The sequence below is a fragment of the Papaver somniferum genome, chromosome 2 (assembly GCF_003573695.1).
Source record: "Papaver somniferum cultivar HN1 chromosome 2, ASM357369v1, whole genome shotgun sequence".
NCBI lineage: Eukaryota > Viridiplantae > Streptophyta > Magnoliopsida > Ranunculales > Papaveraceae > Papaver > Papaver somniferum.
The window spans coordinates 81290862-81312348 of record NC_039359.1 but is presented as its reverse complement, the minus strand read 5'-3'; the positions used below and the strand labels follow the sequence as shown (position 1 = coordinate 81312348).

The window sequence follows — 21487 nt, the reverse complement described above, 5'->3', positions numbered from 1 at the left end:
GAAACCTCGATGTCAAGTTGTCTGCAGAGGAAGAAGAAATGCGCGCCGCTCTGGTTGCGAAATCAAAAGGATTCGTTTGGAAAGAAAACGAGACGAGGTGCTTCTATGGCTGGTGGGTGTCTCAATGGTTTCCTGATGAGTTGGAGCCAAATCAGAAAAATAGTACACTTCATGTCGCAGCATTCTTGGCTCTTTGGTTATCCAGATATATTTTCGATGACGGCTCTGGTAAGAAGGAAATAAGACATGAACTTATCAAGTTTGCCATAAAATTGGCAAAAGATGTCGTTCTCCCTATTGGCGGCTTGTTTCTTGGTTCTCTGTACACACACTTTGATCATCTGGTCGCGGACATGTGCGCTTCAAATGGCTACATGAAAGTGGATTCGTATATTCATGCCGCCTTTCTCCAAGCGTGGATGCGGGAGCACTTCGAAAGGTATGCTCCAAAACCGTTGGTCGTACTTCCCGAGTCTTGGGGTGGTTCTAGGATACTGCGCTAGTAAAATAGGCGCCCAAAGATTGGTTCGAACCTGGTAGGATTCCTTGATAACTCGCATACGGTCAATTTTCGTCCGTGGGCTCCGGTGCATGCGTCCATAACTCAGATCAATACCTTTGCTCCTGCTCCGAGCATGTCTTTGTCTTCTGATAAAGATGATATGAGTATTGGAGATATGGTGTTCATGCTAAGCTGCATGCCCGGTCATGTGCCGTCTTTCTTTTGAGGATCTTGTAAAGCGGTTTCTTACAACATCGATAGGGCGGCTCGGCATATGGGTTTTGAACAAGGGTTCCCACTCGTTCGTCAGCCGGTTGTTCCAGAAGACTCGTTTCCAACTGTTCTCGATGCTAGTGTTCTTGTGTCGGGTAAAAGTCTCTCTTTTCCTCTCGCGGAACGAAATCCATCAATAACCTCCAAATATAACATATTTTGGCAGGATGAGTTTCTCGCTATCCATGGATTCGTGAATGGTGTGGTAGAAAACCGTCGCGGTAAGCCTTCTCCTGCGGTTTTAGAGGAGCACCCACTGCTGAGGGATCCTTCTTAGACCAAGCAAAAATCCGTTAGCCCGAATGCAGATAGTCCCCAAGTGAAGGAGCGAAGGTCTAAAAGCCGTGCAGACGGTTCCCAGTCAGATTCGACAGCCGTACTGACTTTCAGTTCGTCTAATATGCGAGTACGTATGCTTTTCCTCTTGATTTTTGTTGGATCGCGTATATCCTTGTTTCTTTTCTGAGTATCCATCTTTGTATCTTGCCCAAGGTCCCAGCAGCGTGAACACCTTTACCAAACTTGCAAGTAGTCAGAAAACATTGTTTCTCGATACGGAGGGTGGCGGTGATGAGACTATCCATGGTGATAGAGAACCCGAGAAGGATGAAAGTTCAGAGTCCAGTGATGGCAAGAGTAGTTCTTCCGACAGCAGTGATGAATCTTCCTCTAGTCGGTCTGAAAGCGAATCAGTGAGTCTCCCGCATGTTTTTCTTCTTTCCTCTCTTCCTTTATCTTTGAAAAATATCTAATCCGTGATATCATAGGGGAATCCGTTTCTGAAGATGGCCCTGAGACTGAGACTGGTGGAGATACAACTTTGTCTCCAATTGTGACAGCCGCACCGGGCGACTTTGAAATGGATGTTGATCGAGATAAAAACGTCGTTGTGACTCAGACAATGGAGAGTACTCCAGTGGCCGCAGGTGCAATTGTCATTAGGAATCCCTTGCCGGTTGCTGATGCAGTCACGGGCGTCACTTTCAACCCTCCATATCTGGTTGCTCATCCGGATCATGTGTTGATCGGGGGATTTAGCGTGCCATCCAAACACGCGGCGCTATACACTAGGATATGGGAAAGCTACGGACATATCGTCGCGACCAAGAAAATTACTAGTCGATTTGCGTTGGTTAAGCGTGTGGAGGAAGCTTTGTCTTTGATTGATGACATGTGAAATGTGACTGGTAATACTGTTTCTGAGGATGTAGTCTCGAGCTTGAGGTTCCATCATGACACGTGTGTAAACTTCGAGTTCAATGTTCATTGGTTCGTTGAAGGTTTCTCTGAGGTTGAAAAGTTGCTGGCCGAAACAATCGAAGGTCCTTCTGCGGATATGGTGAAGAAGCAGGAAGCGGAAGTCGAAAAGTTGTCCAGGAAGCTGAAGTTGAAGATGACGGCTCTCAAAAGCACGAAAGAGGCTTTTTCCAAGAAGAGCAAGCCATTGTTGAAATTTTTTCCTTAAACGCATTTCTGTCTTCTGAACTTCTTATTTTAGGTTTTTTTTTTGAAAGGCAAATGAAACGCCTAGTTTACGGTTTTGATTTCCTAGATTTTTAGTTTGACAGACAAATGTTACCTTGAGGGTTTTGGATTATTATTTGGAACGAAATGTTTTTAGAATAACGATGCTTTTTGGTTGCGATTGCGAATGGTGCAAACATCCCAAGAAATCCACTGAATCGTGAGCATTGCTTGTCGACAGAGAGCATGAGATGAAACATAACATGGCTATTGGTTTCATCATTCCCATGAAAATCTGAAGTAGTAAACCACGTATTTTTTCTAGGCAAGACTTACTCGGTTTTTGGATCTTCTGATGAAAAAGAAATCTCCCGGATATAAGACCGAGTTTTGTGGGAAACATCACCGTGACTGTGGAAAGTCCCCAGTCATTCCTTGTCGTGTTGCCGATCCCTGGGCATATCGTTTGCTTCTAACCCCTCGGAATTCCCAGTCGTCCCTTTCCATGTCACGACTGGTAATCGAGCCGCCTAATAGCTGAGTCGTCGATTCCTGAATGGATCGTTTGATTTTACTGTCCTGACGTCTGGGTCGAGGTATGAGACCGAGGGTTGAAAATTGACATCGTGACCGAAAGATCAACCTCCCACTGTGGTCGCCAATTGTTTGAGATTGAAAACGGTTTCTGCCTATTTTGGTAATTTCGGGTGTGTGGGTGAGAAACGAGTTTAAACCCTAAACAATGTACTGCAAGGGAGTACTTTATATTCGAGAGATCAATCTTTACAAACCCGGTCTAAACCAAGAAATGGCCGTTCCAGACTTTCTTCGGTCACAAAGTGAAGGAGAAGGGTTGGTTTTGGGGAGGGAAGTGAAGAGAGTGTTGAGACCAGAATAGTTGATTCTGGAAGAGTAGTTGTTTCACTACTTGTATTATAGAAAGTGGGAAGCAAACAGATGGAAAGCTAGCAAATATCTTTTGAGTGTTGTATCTTCCTGACCTGAACTTGTTGTTCAGTGGAAATAGGTAAGACCTATTTATACAAGTCGAAGTGAAACGTACTCTGGTCTCGTAAGAAATGGAAAACGGATGAGTAAATGGGAGGAGGTGGTAACCGGTAATGCCTGGAATTGATGTTCCATAAAAGAAAGCGTTTCACCATTACTCCCTGTATTTACTAACCGCCCCATCCTTATGACACTGTCTTATAACGGGCGTAGTGTATGCCGCACGCTGTAAAATGCCAAACCAATACCCAATGAGCATCCCCCAGTTTGTGACATGTGTTGATGTCTCGAGTATTTTCGTGGAAAACATGTAGCATGTTGTTGTTCGGCAAGTTGAGCTTGGGAGACTTTCGGCTCGGTGGTAACCTTCGACGGTCGAGATTTTGCATCTTGAGAGGAAGGGTAGCCGTTGATTATTGCAACCCTTCGTTTGGTAACCAATGACATGAAAGCATGTCCGGTACGTCTTTAATATGGCCTAGTTTAGGCGCGGCCAAAAGTTAGGGTTTTGGCTTTGTTTGGGCGTGGCCAAAATAAAGTTTTTGGTGTTGGGCCAAAGGTTACTATGCATCGGTTGGCGACCTTGGATGGCTAAGATTTGCATCTTAGATGGAAGGATAGTCGTTGATCGTCACAAGCCTTTGTTTTGGCAACTGCATAGGGAAGTCCGGCATGGTATGGCGCAGCAAGGTGGCTGGCGTGCCATTGGCACCTGTGGCATGGCCGGCATGCTTTGGCGCGGTTTGGGCGTGACCAAAGATAGGGTTTTGGCGTTGGGCCAAAGGTTACCATGTGTTGGTTGGTGACCTTGAACGGCTGAGATTTGCATCTAAGATGGAAGGGTGGCCGTTGATTGTCGCACGCCTTTGTTTTGGCAGCCGTGAAGGGAGGGCCGACATGGCATGGATTAGGCGCGGCAAGGTGGATGTCGCGGCATGACATTGGCACATGTGGCATGGTCGGCATGCCTTGGCGTGGTTTAGGCGCGACCAAACTAGGGTTTTGGCGTTAGGCCAAAGGTTACCATGTGTTGGTTGGCGACCTTGGACGGCTAAGATTTGCATCTAAGACGGAAGGATGTCCGTTGATCATCGCACGCCTTCGTTTTGGTAGCCGCGAAGGGAAGGCCGGCATGGAATGGCTTAGGCGTAGTATGCCATTGGCACATGTGGCATGGTCGGCATGCCTTGGCGTGGTTTAGGCGCGTCCAAAATAGGGTTTTGGCGTTGGGCCAAAGGTTACCATGCGTTGGTTGGTGACCTTGGACGGATGAGATTTTCATCTAAGATGGAAGGGTGGACGTTGATCATCGCACGCCTTCGTTTTGGTAGCCGCATAGGGAAGGAAGGCATGGTATGGCGCGGCAAGGTGGTTGGCATGCCATTGACACATGTGACATGGCATGACTTGACGCGGTTTGGCGTGGCCAAAACTAGGGTTTGGGCCAAAGGTTACCATGCGTTGTTTGGCGACCTTGGATGGCTAAGATTTGCATCTAAGATAGAAGGGTGGCCGTTGATCATCGCACGCCTTCGTTTTGGTAGACGCATAGGGAAGGCCGACATGGTATGGAGCGGCAAGGTGGTTGGCATGCCATTGGCACATGTGGCATGGCATGCCTTGGCGCGGCCAAAACTAGGGTTTGGGCCAAAGGTTACCATGCGCTGTTTGGCGACCTTGGACGGATAATATTTGCATCTAAGAAGGAAGGGTGGTCGTTGATCATTGCACGCCTTCGTTTTGGTATCCGCATAGGGAAGGCCGGCATGGTATGGCGCGGCAAGGTGGTTGGCATGCCATTGGCACATGTGTGGCATGCCTTGGCGTGGTTTGGCGTAACCAAAAATAGAGTTTGGGCCAAAGGTTACCATGTGTTTTTTGGCAACCTTGGACGGCTAAGATTTTCATCTAATATGGAAGGGTAGCCGTTGATCATCGCACACCTTCGTTTTGGTAGCCGCATAGGGAAGGCCGGCATGGTATGGCGCATCAAGGTGGTTGGCATGCCGTTGGCACATGTGGTGCGGCTGGCATGGTTGGCATGCCTTGGCGCGGAGGTGCAGATGGCATGGCATGCAATTGGCGCAGTGGTGCGGCTGGCATGGTTGGCATGCCTTGGCGCGGAGGTGCGGCTGGCATGGCGTTCCATTGGCGCAGTGGTGCGGTTGGCATGCCTTGGCGCGGAGGTGCGGATGGCATGGAATGCCATTGGCGCGGAGGTGCGGATGGCATGGAATGCCATTGGCGCAGTGGTGCGGCTGGCATGGTTGGCATGCCTTGGCGCGGAGGTGCGGCTTGCATGGAATTACATTGGCGCAGTGGTGCGGCTGGCATGGTTGGCATGCTTTGGCGCGGAGATGTGGCTGGCATGGTATTCCATTGGCACATTGATGTGGCTGGCATGGTTGGCATGCCTTGGGGCGGTGACGTGGCTGGCATGGTCTGCCATTGGCACAGTGGTGCGGCTGGCATGGTTGGCATGCCTTGGCGCGATAGCATGAGAATTAGGGTTTGGCATAGATGATGTCAGTCAGTGTTAAGGGTTCTGCCGTGGAACATGACCCATGTAAAAAAAAAGAGGGTACCCTATTAATTCTTACGTAGGCATGCTGATTTATTCAATGAATGTGTTAATGGTCATAGTGACGTCATGTCAGATGTATATTTTTACAATTTTGACCCTAAGCTAAAAACCACCATCAACACCAGGATAACTTTTTTTTTACATATATACTATGTTCCACGATAGAACCCTCAGTACTGACTGGCATCATCTCCGCACATGCCATCCATGCATGCTTGACAAGCATGCCAACCGCGCATGTCGTATATTCGAATTAGGGTTTCGACATGCTAAACCCTAATTTCCACACCTAAATGGCCTTAACCACGTCACTGCGCCAAAGGCATGCCAACCATGCCATCTGCACCACCGTGCCAACGGCATGCCAACCATGCCAGCTACACCTCCGCGCCAAAGGCATGCTAACCATGCCAGGGGAACCACCATGCCAACGACATGCCAACCATGCCAGCCACATCTCCACGCCAAAGGCATTCAAACCATGCCAGTCGCACCACCATGCCAACGGCATGCCAGCCAGATCTCCGCGCCAAAGGCATGCCAACCATGCCAGCCGTACCATCGTTCCAACAACATGCAAAACATGGCAGCCACACCTCCGCGCCAAAGGCATGCCAACCATGCCAGCCTCACCACCGTGCCAACCATGCCAACCATGCCAGCCGCACCACCGTGCCAACATCATGCCAACCATGCCAGCCACACCTACGCGCCAAAGGCATGCCAACCATTCCAGCCGCACCACCGTGCCAACAGCATGCCAACCATGCAAGCCACACCTCCGCGCCAAAGTCTTGCCAACCATGCCAGCCGCACCACCGTGCCAACGGCATGCCAGCCACACCTCTGTGCCAAAGGCATGCCAACTATGCCAGCCGCACCACCGTGCCAACGGCATGCCAGCCATACCTCACGCGCCCAAGGCCCAACCATGTCAGTCGCACCGCCGTGCCAACGACATGCCAAAGCCATGCCGGCCATGCCTCCATGCCGCTGGCTGCCAAACGGAGGGTTGCAACAATCAACGGCTACCCCTCTTCCTGAGATGCAAATCTCATCCGTACAAGTTCTCCCCCAAACGCGTGGCAACTTCTGGCCCAATGCCAAATTTCACGGTTTATGCCAAAACCCTAATTTGGCCGCGCCGAAAACATGCCAAAGCCATGCCGGCCATGCCGGCCATGCCTCCATGCTGCTGGCCGCCAAACGGAGGGTTGCAACAATCAACGACTACCCCTCCTTCTGAGATGAAAATCTCAGTCATACAAGCTTGCCACCAAACCAAACTATTTGTGGCAACCTCTTGGCTGGGATGCCAAAATTCCACGGTTTGTGCCAAACCCTAATTTGGGCCGCGCCAAGAGCATGCACGAGCCGTGCTGGCCATGCCTCCATGTCGCTGGCTGCCAAACGGAGGGTTGCAAAAATCAACGGCTACCCCTCCTTCTGAGATGAAAATCTCAGCCGTACAAGCTTGCCACCAAACCAAACGATTTGTGGAAACCTCTTGGCTGCGATGCCAAAATTCCGCGGTTTGTGCCAAACCCTAATTTGGCCGCGCCAAGAGCATGCACGAGCCATGCTGTCCATGCCTCCATGCCGCTGGATGTCAAACGGAGGGTTGCAAAAATTAACGGCTACCTCTCCTCCCGAGACACAAATCTCAGCCAGCTTGCCACCAAACCACACGACTTGTGGAAACCTCTTGGCTACGTTGCAACTCTTTGGTCACGGTACCCTAATTGGCCATGCCAAGAGCATGCGCAAGCCATGCAAGCACCGTGGCCACGCCACAGGCTACCAACGGAAGGTATCCACAATCAACGGCTACCCTTCCTCTCAAGATGCAAAATCTCGTCCGTCGAAGGTCGCCACCTAACCGGAAAGCCTCTCAATTTTAACTTTCCAAACAATAGCAACATGCTACACGTTTTCCACGAAAATACTCGAGACATCAAGATATGTCACAAACTGGGGGATGCTCATCAGGGTATTGGTCTAGCGGTTTACAGCGTGCGGCGTGCAATACGCCCGTTACAAGAAAGTGTCATAAGAGTAAGGCGGTTAGTAATGACAGGAAATAATGGTGAAACGTATCCTTCATTATGGAAACATCAATTCCAGGCGTTACCCGTTACCATTCTCTTTCATTACTCAACCGTTTCCACTTCTTACGAGGCCAGGGTATGTTTTGTTGTGACTTGTATAAATAGGTCTCACCTATTTCCATTAAAGGACAAGTTTTGGTCAGGAGAATACAACACTCAGAAATCACCTGTTAGCTTGATACATTGCTAGCGTTTCACTTTCTGATACAAGTCGTAAAACAACCACTCTTCCAGAATAAACTATTCTGGTCTCAACACTCTCTTCTCTTCCCTCCCCAAGACCAACCCTTCTTCTTCACTTTGTGACCGAAGCAAGTCTGGAATGACCATTTCTTGGTTTAGGCCGGATTAGTACAGATTGATCTCTCGAATCTAAAGTACTCCCGTGCAGTACATTGTTTAGGGTTTAGACTCGTTTCTCACCCATACACGAAATTACCAAAATCAGCAGAAATCGTTTTCACCCTCAAACAATTAGCGACCACAGTGGGATATTAATCTCTCGGTTACAATATCAATTTCCAATTCCCGATTTCATCTTTCAATTCCGATCTCAAGATGGTAGAACCCAGGTCCGGATCAGCAACATGCCCTGAGAACACCAGCGCCGAAACCATCCCCGGTACTAACACTCCTTCCAGGGAATTAATACGCCACCTACCAACACCAGCGGCGCGGAAATCGTTCCTTCAGGTGTTACACCACCGTCACCAGAGCCGCTGCTACTCCACCGTCAGGACGAGAGACTGGGGGAGCCATAAGATGCCGACCTCCTCTTACCACTATTGATTTGATGGTAAGACAAAAGGATATCGTAAGGCTCAGACAGACATGGCTACAACTTAGAAAGAGATACCTATTTTCCTCAAGACACTAACGGAGCGGCCACCACAAGAGTCACGTCAACCCCAGATGGAGATGACAAGGAATACTTTTAACAGATGCCGCAGGCACTTCATCAGGACGCACGTTTATAGATGAAGAGGCTCACTTTGCTCTTGAATGCCCGATAGAGTAGAATCAACAATCCAATTTCATCACACTTGAAGATCAGGAACAGCCTCTCCAAAACCGAGGCAAAGAACATTAACAACCCTCCTGAGTTCACAGAGACCCTCTTCCCGCCAGGAGATGCATGATTTTTGGGGACTTCATCCACAAAATCGTACAGTCTATGATGAAACATTTATGTGAGATTCTATATTTCTCCAAGACACAGCGTCAAGACATATTTTTAGCCCTCAAACGCACTGCATCAAAAGGCAGCTGTTTCCATTCAGGGAAGACGTTCCCAAACCCCAACCTCTCCTGGGAAGCACGATTGGTGGATGGAACTGGGGACTCCTAACCAGTGTTTGCTTGAAGGATGTAGAGTTTCACAGCACGCTGATTGACGCGGCCTCCGACTTCAACATTGTAACCCTCGAGGCTCTGAGAGTTGCAAGGGAAAATCAAACAGAAGAAGCGTATTCTTTCCCATGAGAGAAAAACACGACTTGACGACCAGCACTATTCGTGCCGTCTTCCCATATGCCATATCGTATCAAGTCGTTTTTCGAAGTCAAGGGTTAATAGCTCCCTCACTGGAGTTTTTTCCAGGAGCCGCTTCAACGCTCTCTCCATAAGTCGCCCCGCTTCACCGTTCTCTCCAGCAGCCGCTCCGCTTCAACGTTCGCTCCATAAGATGTTCCATGATCCGAAGTCGGAGCTTCAGCGTTTTTCTCCATAAGTTTCCACGTCGTCTCCAAGAGCCTAAGCCGCTTCAACGCCTCCTTCATGCCAATCTTCATGCCCGTGGTCGTCGCTTCCTCCTGCCGAGGATCATGTAGTAGCCGCCACCCCTTCTTTCCAAGGATCGTATCGTAGCCTCCACTCCTCCTTTCAAGGATCATGTCGAAGCCCCCGCTCTTCCTTGCCGAGGATCATGTAGTAGCCGCCACTCCTTCTTTCCAAGGATCATGTCGTATCCGCTACTCCTCCTTTCAAGGATCGTGTCGAAGCCGCCACTCTTTCTTTCCGAGGATCGTGCCGTAGCCGCCACTCCTACTTTCCAAGGGTCGTTTCACCACACTCCCCATGTCAAGGATCATGATTGCAGCCAGCCAATTTTCGTAGTCGTGGCCACCTTTTGATCCATCCCGCTAAGCTCGTGGTCATGGACAGTTTGCTCGCTGACGCATCCAGCTAATCCCTTTACTTCCATGGACGCCCATAAAATTCCATCCAACCTACTTTGTTCCGACGACAATGTATTCTCTTCTGATCACATCTGCTTCTAGGAACTGTTGCCGCTCGTTTGTTGATACCATCCACGGCTTCACCATAGCAACGATCACTACAAAGATGGAAACCCGTAAACCGCACTTGGGGACTGAGGATCTACACAGAATCCCTTCACTGTCAAAGCTTAGAAGACACGATCAACTAAAAGGTCATATCCACGACAAGGTCATCTACTCTTCAAGGGTGTAGCGTAAGAATATCATCACCTCTCTGTCTAGAAGACGCCTGCAACACTTTTCCGCGGTGGATCCCAAGCCTGCTCAGAGAAAACAAATTCATAAACTAAAGAAAAGTGCGACTGGGGACTGCTCATCACAGTCTATCCCGACGACCATCAAAGATTCATGAGATAACTCCAGAGATGCGGCTGAAACAATTTCTTGAAGAAACAGAGGGAGCCACGATAAACAACATAACTCTCTCATTTCTACCTCTTCGTTATCCAAAATATTTCGTCCATTGTGATATTCTGAGCATCCCAGTGTGACATCCATAAGAGTACAATAAGCTCGTATCAAATCCCCTGGACATAGATTCAAGGCGATACAATGAAAGTAGGCTACACATGAGGACTACCAGCATGGGACGCTTTCACTTCCCTCAACCAGGTTATTTATGATTTTAACATCATCACTGTCGAAGTTTTACGAGCCGTAGGAATTTCTCAACATGAAGCCGTATATGTGCATCGAAGACCACAAAAGCACGCCACAGAGATACATTCACATGTTCGGCCATGATATCAGATCTAACAGAAATATAACTGGGGACTGCTCACCTCATCCCATTCCATACGATAGTCCAAGATTCAGACGATGGTTCGAAGGATGTCTCTTGGAACAAAGTCCTTGAAAACTTGATAGCAGCACATCGGCAACAGAATTTCTCCCAACCCATCTATTTCATCCAGAGGCTCCGGAAGATTTCGACCGAAAACGCAACCACAATATCCAAGGTTACCCCTGACATGATCGTTGCTGAGCATATATTTCATCCATCCGTCCCAAGAATGTGATGGAGTTTGGTAAATTTTGGAATCCACTGGACAGACACTACAGACGAAAGCACGGATCCGGACGAGCAACAGAAAACAGAAGAAGGTCGATACTTTTTTCATGCGGACGGAGTTTCTAGAGTTTGGAAAGAATAAAGATTCCTTCTTGCTCCATGAACGGGAATAGATGACTGGAATCGACTACACCACCTCAGGCCCGTAACATCCCTCTTGAATTCTTCATGAATTTTACTATCGGACTATTTTCACCTTCTAAACGAACTCAAAACCTAAAGATTCCTTCAAAGGGAGATAGGAAATTATTTTCTGATCGGAATGGAGGGGCGGACCGTCAAAATCCGAGTTCGTACGAGAATTCTACAACGATTTTAATAAGGGGGCGCTAATTAGGGTTTCGACATGCCAAACCCTAATTTAGATAAAGTTTCCATCATTCCACAGAAATGAAGCTAGTCGTCATCCTTCCACGGAACTGAAGCCAGTCGTCATCCTTCCACGGAACTGGAGCCAGTCGTCATCCTTCCAAGGAACTGAAGCCAGTCGTCACCCTTCTACGAAACTAAATCCAGTTTCCATCATTCCACGGAACTGAAGCCAGTTTCCACCATTCCACGGAACTGAAGCCAGTTTCCACCATTCCGTGGACTGAAGCCAGTTTCCACCATTCCGCGGACTAAAGCCAAAGCAGTACCAATGGCTCAAGACCAAGCCAGCGCCCGCGCCAAGTTTATAATAGCGGGTTCATTTCAAGACGACTAATGCTAGCGGCTCCATTCCAAGACGACCAATGCTGACGTCTCCATTCTAAGCCGACCAATGCTGACGGCTCCATTCCAAGATGACCAATGCTGACGACTCCATTCCAAGCCGACCAACGCCAACGCTCCATTTCACGCCAAGTCTATGCTAGCGGCTCCCTTCCAAGCTGATGCCAACAGTCTGCATCTCAGCCTGCAACCATCTCTACCACCCCGCGGCCTAGCCAGCAGCACATAATTTACGCAAATCCACCAAAGCAAGAGTCATGGATTCTCTTTACCTCCTGAGAAAAGGTTAGTCGGATCTTCCTGACCATCTTTTCATGATTTGCCGTTTTGATTTTGCTTTGGTATGTCACCATCTCATACTTACCTCGCAACAAGGCCCATGTTCCGAGCTAAGCAGGGGACTAAATGTTGATGGTGGTTTTTAGCTTAGGGTTAAAATCGTAAAACCTTAGTCTGATGTGGCATCACTCTGTAAGAAAACGGAGCCGTGAGTACCAATATCTCCACTAGCACATTTATTGAGCCTTTCAATACCTCAACGATAAATTTATCGGGGTACCTTTTTTTTACATATATGCTATGTTCCACGACAGAACCCTCAGTACTGACTGGCATCATCTCCGCACATGTCAGCCACACATGCTGGACAAGCGTGCCAACCGCGCATGTCGTATATTCAAATTAGGGTTTCGACACGATAAACCCTAATTTCCACACCTAGATGGCCTTAGCCACATCACCGCGCCAAAGGCATGCCAACCATGCCAGCCGCACCACCGTGCCAACGGCATGCCAACCATGCCAGCCACACCTCCGCGCCAAAGTCATGCCAACGGCATGCCAGCGGAACCACCGCGCCAACGGCATGCCAGCCACATCTCCGCGCCAACGGCATGCCAACCATGCCAGTCGCACAACCGTGCCAACGACATGCCAACCATTCCAACCACATCTCCGTGCCAAAGGCATGCCAACCATGTCAGCCGCACCACCGTGCCAACAGCATGCCAACCATGCCAGCCACACCTCCGCGCCAAAGGCATGCCAACCATTCCAGCCGCACCACCGTGCCAACAGCATGCCAACCATGCCAGCCGCACCACCGTGCCAACAGCATGCCAACCATGCCAGCCGCACCACCGTGCCAATAGCATGCCAACCATGCCAGCCACACCTCCGCGCCAAAGGCATGCCAACCATTCCAGCCGCACCACCGTGCCAACAACATGCCAACCATTCCAGCCGCACTACCGTGCCAACAAAGATAAAATAAAAATTACACATCTCCAATTATGAAGGAAAAGAATACGTATTTAGAATTAGCATGTGTTCTACATACATGAAAGTGTAAATTACTAGAAAACGTTTCAAACAACTAGATAATGTTTTCTTAGTGTACATAAGTATTGTGGGAATCATTAGCCAGTTAGGCGAGAACCGTGACTTTGATAAATCTGGACATGGCAATGAAAGCATAACAATTTTATCTTCCAAGTTATACTTGTACGAGCTCATCTCATGAGGTTGTGTAAAACACGCGAAACCACTTGTACAATCCAATTCCTTGGCCGAGCAACACAATTTAGTAGTTTGGCTTAGAAATAAATCATGATCATCCAAACTTGTCACCTCCACCCAAGATATTGAAGGAAATCCAACTTCCATATCAATATATTGGTTACAAAATATTAATAAACACCTCTAGTAATGAAATTCTTATCAATATGAAAGATTTCATCAAGAAACTCCATATAATATGTTATTCATAGAATATCAAGGATTCCCCTAATGCCTCATATTTATCGTCGTTACTGACAAGTGAGAGGATTTTAGGCTTAGACGCATTTTAATTATCATTCTTTTTCTTAAGATCTTACATTAAATGCATAATAAATTAAGATCTTATATTTTAATTATCATTCTTGTTTTCTTCTAACTCATCTGCCTCGTCCGTCCGAGTGTGATTCATTTGAATATGACTCATAATTATGTTTACATTTCATTTACCATATCTGACTCAAAATTATCAAATAGTAAGATTATAGTGGCACAAAAAACTTTTGAGCACATGCTGATATAATACAACGAGTCATGTAATCCATACCATACGCAAATATCTGCAAGGCATACGTATGGGCCTGAGTCAAATCTCCAGTCAGATATTGAAAAAAGAAAACAACCCGAAACAAATCTCCAGTCAGATATTGAGAAAAGAAAACAATCATCGATTCGGGCCGGCCGAGTGATACCTGATTCCGAGTCGGATCCAAACAAGTAAGGACCTACAGGCTGCCGCAGCACCTGCTCATGGGACAAGTCGGATAGGATGAATCTGCCAGGTCCATTGTACTTATCCGTTACTAAATAAAAAACTAATAAAAATTCCAGAGTTACATAATACAGAGTTTTATATGGACGTAAACTAAGGGCAAATATTGAAAGTCAAAAGCAATCTTCAACGAACCGCAACGACACGTTACAAACGAAGCCAAGGTCACAGTTACACCTATCCATCTAACTCCTCACGTCCTCCCTGTCTCAAACACACACACACGACGACGCGGTCGAAGCAAAAATTCTGTCAGGACCATAAAATTCTCATTCATCTTCTTCTTCTTCTTCTTCCATCTCTGCTACCTCCATCTCCTCTTCGTCTTCATGGAAACTGTGAAGATGGAAGAGTTCACTTCAGGTGCAAGTGGAAGAATTATTCATCTATTCAGAAACATTAAACGATCTGTCCTTTCGTTAACATCTTTAATCCGTTTCTTCATTTTTATTCAATCATTTTTTCTATGGTTTCTCCTCCTTTTGCCTCGAAGAAGAAATCATCCTCCGTTGAAAAAGAAGAAATGGGTTTTTATTAGGAGGAGGAAATTTGAAGATGAACAGGATGCTTTGAGAAGAAGAGAATTAGCTGATCAATTACAGACTGGTGATGGCGGTGTTGTTTCTACTACTTCTTTGTTCTTTGGTTCTAGATTGAATGCTTTGTTCTCTCGCTCTTGGTTTCCTGTTTCCGGAGATGTCAAGTAAGTTTTGGTTTACTCTCCTTTTTAGGGTTTTTCTCTTAAAATTTATGCATAATTTGAGTATTTCCTGCAAATTATGTGGTTTGATCGAGTTATAGTAATCCAATTAGGGATTTCACTTGTTTGAATTTTATTATGCTAGATTTAATTTTAGCTATTCATTTTTCAGTCTGGTTTTGTTGTTGCATCGGAATATTGACTAATTTTGAAGTACCATTGTTCTTAAATTGTAGTTACTTATCAACCATTACTTAGAAAATTCGCCTCCTTTTGTCTGCAAGTGGCATGGCATAGGTTTTGCGTGAATCGGATTCTTATTCTGTGAATGTCTGCACTTGTAAGTGCGAAAAATGATGTAAAGTTTTGTTATTCTTTCGGATATGGTTAATGATGTAATTGTGATATCTTTTTGTGCTGCACCATTTGATCAAATCATTAGGCACTTCATTGATAACGTTTTCTGAACATCTCTCAGACTCACACTTATAATATGAGGTACTTGGATTAAGTGGTATGTAAAGTTACTTGCGAAGCATGCACCTAAAAATTGCTCTTTTGTCTTATTACAAACCTTGTTAATGCCGTGCCCTCAAAGTGGTATTTCGGTACTTCCCACAGTTTCGAATTAGTTAAACTGGACTTAATTTATTCACAATCACCATAGCAAGTGAGAGAAACCCATCTTGCCTATCAATATCTTGGTGAAATTAGTTTCTTCACTTTGCCTGTTCAGTGCGATATAGTAGGAGTCAAATTGCATTTGGATGAAAATTAATGAGTTTCATGGTGATTTGGTTTCCTGGAAATGTTTATTTCAACAGGATCTATAGTCTATTTATCTTTCTAACTCATCACAGACTCCGCCTGGGGTCTAGGCTCCGCCTAATCCCACCTAGAGGGAGCCTTTAACTGATTGTTTCTGTCAAGTGTCTTGTACGCTGGTCTCAAAGTCGTTGATGTTTCTTGCAGGGGTATTGTCATCATTATACACGGGCTTAACGAACACAGGTAATGCTATTGTGTCCTTGCTTATTTTACAGCTTTTCTACCTTGGTTGGTGCATTAGGAACATATCTCCGTGAAGGATATCTATCTGATTATACATGTTCCCTCTTTTCAGTGGAAGATATGCTCAGTTCGCTACACAACTGACTGCATCCAACTTTGGGGTCCATGCAATTGATTGGATTGGTAAGTACTGCTTTGATTCCTTGTATCAATTTTTATCTTCTTCTTTTCCTTGGTAGTTACATGACAATGATCTTAAGGTACTACTACCTAGAAAGACACTTGTTATCTGGGGAAGCTTTGTTAATTGCATACTTCCACCCCTTGCAAACTAGTTTAGAACTCATCCCTTGACGGGATTATGAAAGCAAAACAAGTAAATGACTTACTCGATTGCATAATTCTTAAAAATTTTGCTTTCAAACTGTTATTCATAGTTTGGTAATCAGGTATGACTGTCTAATTTGTATAACCTTTTTACTGTGTTCTGTTCAAAGCATGATATCAAGTGACCTAGATCAGGATTTCTCCTAATATCTTGAATATTTATTCATCAATCTCTATTGTTCGTTTTTCCCGTCCGACGTGAATCTTGGTCATGATATTTTTTTTTAAAACCGATGGAAAGAAGGAAAGGAAATTCAAGAAGCCTGGCTGAGTGCTCAAGTTTTGGTGAAATTTAATATAGTTCAACTTTTACCTTAATGCTTTGTTAGGTTTTGGTGAAACTATATTACCTTAATATAGTTCAACTTTTACCTTAATAAATTCTAATGCTTCAGGAAAATGAAAAATTAATCATTACCAATCGTATTTAGATGATGTACTGTATTGTGAGACCTGGTCTAATACTTTGTTTTCCTAATTTTCAACAGGCCATGGTGGAAGTGACGGATTACATGGATATGTTCCTTCACTTGATCATGTTGTTGCTGACACAGTAAGTCTGACATCAACATTCATTCTCTTCCTTCTGCTTAAACCATATAATCAACAGTGTCTCTTTGGTTGGAGTCCATATAGATATAGGATCTACATGTAAACTAACTGGAAGCAGAAATAGAAATGTTGATTAAACCCCTTGGAATATTGGGCCAAAGGACCATAATAACATAACCCATAGTTTTTAGGGGACACTTCTGTTTCTTGTAGCAAAAAGGGCCAAACTATCTAAATTACCATCCACATTTCAGTGTGCCTACCCACACTTGTGAAGGACACTGCACAATTTTCTAGGCATGCCAAACCAGAAGTCTGTACTCTGAAATGTGCGAACTGAAATTCATTGTGTGGTCCATTTTGCTAAAGAAAAATGTGTCTCCTAAAAACTGCATGACTTCAAATTTTGTTCCTGGCCTAATTGATAATAAGCGTAGTGTAAGGTGTGACAATTATTGACTCTGAAGTTTGCATCCAACTGATGTAGAAAACGGAAAAGACTGTAGTATTATTTGTTTCTGTAATTCTTTGTGAACCGCCTAGTTGGACTAGGCAAAAACCGCCCCCTCACATGGGGGTGGGCTCTGCCTACGTGGAGTTAGCAGGGGGGCACTTTTGGTGGGGCCCATCGAAAAATTTGTGAGGGTGCGGTTTTTGCCTAGTCTAACTAGGCGGTTCACAAAGAATTTTTGTATTTATTTTGATCCCATTGGACATCTTCTAGCGAAGTCAGAACCAAGTAGGGTATCAGTTTCTTTTAATTGTTTTTATAACATTGTCTTACTATCTATAGGGTGCGTTTTTAGCGAAAATTAAATCTGAAAATCCTGCGGTACCAATCTTCCTCTTTGGTCACTCTACTGGAGGGGCTGTTGTTTTAAAGGTAAAGGACCTTTGCATATTTCTTCAAGTTCCCGGGACCAAATGTAGTTTATGGTATACATGATCCATGAAATTTCAACAGGCGACTTCGTATCCACACATCAAAGGAATGGTGGAAGGAATCATACTGACCTCACCAGCATTGCGAGTCAAGCCAGCTCATCCAATAGTTGGGGTAATTATATCTCTGTCTTTCTCTCTTGTTATACTATTATGCATAGTATACGAACAAAAAGTAATTTTTCGTGGAAGGTTATGACCTGTGACACGTTTTAATACTTGTGTTGGTTCAATTTCCTAAACTTCAAATGCGCGACAATATTCGCGGTGGGGTGATGAGCATGATTCAAGAGCACACCTTTTTATGTTAAATGATTAGCATTTAGTATCTTTCTTTACAATCTGCTCTTAGACTTCATTTTTCAAGAAAGTACAAAGAACTTAGAGTTTGTACATGAAAGAGCTCAGGGTGAAGTGATTTCCCATAAATACCTGACGCCTGTTCTGAAAGTCGTCCATCATTTTTTCTTCAGGCAGTAGCACCTCTATTTTCTCTTGTTGCACCGAGGTATCAGTTCAAAGGCGCTAATAAGAGGGGAATTCCAGTATCAAGGGATCCTGCTGCTTTGGTGGCGAAGTATTCCGACCCGCTGGTCTACACTGGACCAATTAGGGTTCGTACAGGTCATGAAATTCTTCGCATCTCTTCTTACTTGATGAGGAACATTAAGTCTGTGACTGTGCCATTCTTGGTTCTCCACGGAACTGCTGATAAGGTCACAGATCCTCTTGCCTCGCAGGATCTTTACAATGAAGCTGCGTCACCTTTCAAGGACATAAAACTCTATGATGGATTCTTACATGATCTTCTCTTTGAACCCGAACGTGAAGAAATCGGTCAAGATATCATCTCCTGGATGGAGAAGAAAATCGAAGCTAACTACATGAATCTGGAACAGGCAAGTAGTCTCTGGTAAATATATATCATCCAGTTAAACAAACATTGTTAGTTCACTAGTGATTTTAGGGGTTTAATTTATTACAGCGCGAGCAGGTTCAAGATGATTTGTGGTAAATGCTGGGCAAATCATTTATAGCTTGTTGGCGTACACTCGAACAAATATATAATCTCTCATATGATAAAGAAGTATATATATAATCCTGGTTATAATTTACAAGGAATGGCAAGAGGTTTCGCGAAATTAGTGTCGGAATTATACTTGGCAGATGGTGGTTACCAACTTGTTTATATAAAAATTCTGCCTATTCGTCCAGAACATGATATTGACAGTTAATTTTTTTATTTTTCATACTGCATTTTACCCAAATGTTATGTGGCTGTCAGCCAAGAAGTTTTTATTATAAATTCATGACAAAGTGATAGATGGTAAATAGAGTAGATGGTGCTCTTTTTTATTACCACATGACAGGGAACATTAGGCATTCCAGCATGTCCGAGCAATACCAGACTGTCTGGTGTTCTGCCTAATTCAGTTGACTACTTAATAGTTTTAGGGAGTCGTGAAGGTATTTGCAGTATGACCCAGATTTTGGTCCAACTAGAAAAGTTATTTTAGAAGGCAGTTTTAAGAATCGTGATTCAACTAGGATTTTGACCTTTCCAACTCTACCAAGTCTACCAAGTGACCTGAAATTGTCTTGGTTAGTCGTATCTTATAAAATTGCATAGTGATCCAAATTGACTCCGTGTCCAAAAACTTCGGCCTGATCCCGAATGGTACAATGTGAGCCATACTCTACATGTTAGTTCGAGCTATTCCACAATGAACTGAAATTCGCTCAACGACTCAGATTTCTGTATCATGATCCATAACCTCTCAATATGGCCTTAAATCTGCCTCATAAACCAAAAACATGTCATACCATTATGACCCAAATTATATCTCGTGATTCAAAATTTACAAGAGGATCCGTCTGTCTTATACTCTTATGACTTGACAGGACAAGTTGATGACACTTCATAAGTCAACTATCGATAATTAGTAACTTTATGGCTCCCCCATCCTTGCGGAGAACTCTATCACGTCGTCTGACTCTAATGTACGGGTTTGTTCTTTGTTGCATGACGCGTTTTAGGAAGCGTCCAAATCACGCAGCATTGTCCTCCCACTAAGTACTAAAAGTTACTAATTCTTGATAATAACCCCATCCTTGCGGAGAACCATTGATTAGAATATGTTCGAGGTGAAACCAACCATGTGGCTTTGTAATTAAGCCATAATTAAAAACATATTCGATTCTACTAATTTATATCTATCCCTCGGCTGAAACTTGAAACAAATTTCTATTTATTCGGTGTGCTACGCATTAAATGTACCCCTTGCACATGCAATGGAGCCTTGGATATCATGGTAATATGAGGTGTCTCTTGCGGTCAACAATCTCAAAAGCATCCCAGGTATGATGGCATCACGAAACCAAAGAGTGCCGTTACGAGTGGCAGAATTCATTGTACTTGGGAGTCCAGTCCAGGAGTGCTAGCTAGACCATGTTTCAATAAGATGCTGTCTAAAGTCTTCCTTTATTCCTACTAATTAAATTAGTGGGTTCAGTATTTTAATAAAAAGAAATGAAGTCTTCCATTTAAGGTCATTATTATCGTTCGTTCTCATCTTAAAGCATATAATCTCTATAAATTAATTTTCTCTGGAGTCTCTGTTACTCAAACTACCAAGCATCTGTCTGTATCTCTCTCTCACTCACTCATGGCACAGGAAACAGCTGAAGAACAGAAATGGAAGGGGAAGGCAACTACCAATCTAAAAGACTTAACAGCAGAAGAAGTATGGCCTTTCTTTGAGGATTTCCTCAGCATACACAAGTGGTTACCAGGAGTTGACGCATGTAGCTTAGTTGAAGGAGTATCTGGAGAACCAGGCTGTGTCCGGTACTGTACTGGCACTGCCGTTCCAACAGACGGTGGTGAAGAATCAGTGATTAGTTGGGTGAAGGAGAAGTTGTTATCTATTGATCCGGTTGAACGGTGCATAAGTTACGAAGTGATCGAAGGGAACGTTGGGTTTGAATCATACATAGCAACCATCAAGATTTCCTCCGGCTCTGAGGATACCCAAGAGAATGGTCAAAGTGGGTCGATGATTGAGTGGGGATATATTGTTAATCCGATCCCAGGGTGGAAATCTGAGGATTTGGCTTCTTATATTGATTCTATTTTGCATACCATGGTTAAGAGAATGGAAGAAGCACTGCTTCAGGCTAAGTCGTAGTACGACTTTTGTTGTTTTAACTTAAGTTTTCACTTGTGCATTACCTGGTCCTGAAATAGCATAGGAATTTGAATGTAATAACATAGACATTCCTATTATCTTCTTTTGAACATGAGTATAATGGTTGGTGTCAAATCATTTCTTAATTCTTACATAAAACATCTAGCTAAAATGGCACCGGAAAATTGCGTCATCAGTGTGAAAAGAGTTTGAGTTTGCCACAGACGTAAGTATAGGACTGTAGGTTTTGTTCTTATCGTGTACAAAAACAAACACTTGTACGTTTTCAAAAAGAGATACTACACACTTTAAGAAAATCAGAGAGTAGAGTAATATGCTAGGTAGACTTCAATTTGAGAATCCAAGGAAAACAC

General features: G+C 44.7%; 2 protein-coding genes across 3 annotated transcripts; both read left to right on the top strand.

The window, feature by feature from the left end:
* Nucleotides 1-14526: 14526 nt before the first annotated feature.
* On the top strand, nt 14527-19257 carry LOC113348181 (monoacylglycerol lipase-like). Of its 2 annotated transcripts, none has more exons than XM_026591886.1 (8): nt 14527-15036; nt 16006-16044; nt 16157-16227; nt 16920-16984; nt 17777-17866; nt 17948-18040; nt 18399-18824; nt 18920-19257. In XM_026591886.1, exons 1-8 carry the CDS (start codon nt 14663-14665, stop codon nt 18938-18940), a joined length of 1179 nt encoding a protein of 392 aa, XP_026447671.1. In that variant the 5' UTR covers nt 14527-14662; the 3' UTR covers nt 18941-19257. The 2 variants fall into 2 exon arrangements, with proteins under 2 accessions (XP_026447671.1, XP_026447670.1); XM_026591885.1 differs by having other exon boundaries at nt 14530-15036; nt 18911-19257.
* Nucleotides 19258-20162: 905 nt separating this feature from the next.
* Nucleotides 20163-21265, top strand: LOC113353629 (lachrymatory-factor synthase-like). The gene is made up of 2 exons (XM_026597168.1): nt 20163-20284; nt 20601-21265. Exons 1-2 carry the CDS (start codon nt 20198-20200, stop codon nt 21111-21113), a joined length of 600 nt encoding a protein of 199 aa, XP_026452953.1. The 5' UTR covers nt 20163-20197; the 3' UTR covers nt 21114-21265.
* Nucleotides 21266-21487: the final 222 nt, after the last annotated feature.

Bases quoted from the DNA above. Each gene is read 5' to 3' on its own strand.
- LOC113348181 (XM_026591885.1), top strand. From the start codon at position 14,663: ATGGAAACTGTGAAGATGGAAGAGTTCACTTCAGGTGCAAGTGGAAGA. The intron at 17,867-17,947 runs GTAAAGGACCTT...AAATTTCAACAG, and splicing joins GAGGGGCTGTTGTTTTAAAG to GCGACTTCGTATCCACACAT. The intron at 18,825-18,910 runs GCAAGTAGTCTC...AATTTATTACAG, and splicing joins ACTACATGAATCTGGAACAG to CGCGAGCAGGTTCAAGATGA.
- LOC113353629 (XM_026597168.1), top strand. From the start codon at position 20,198: ATGTACCCCTTGCACATGCAATGGAGCCTTGGATATCATGGTAATATG. The intron at 20,285-20,600 runs GTATGATGGCAT...CTCATGGCACAG, and splicing joins CAATCTCAAAAGCATCCCAG to GAAACAGCTGAAGAACAGAA.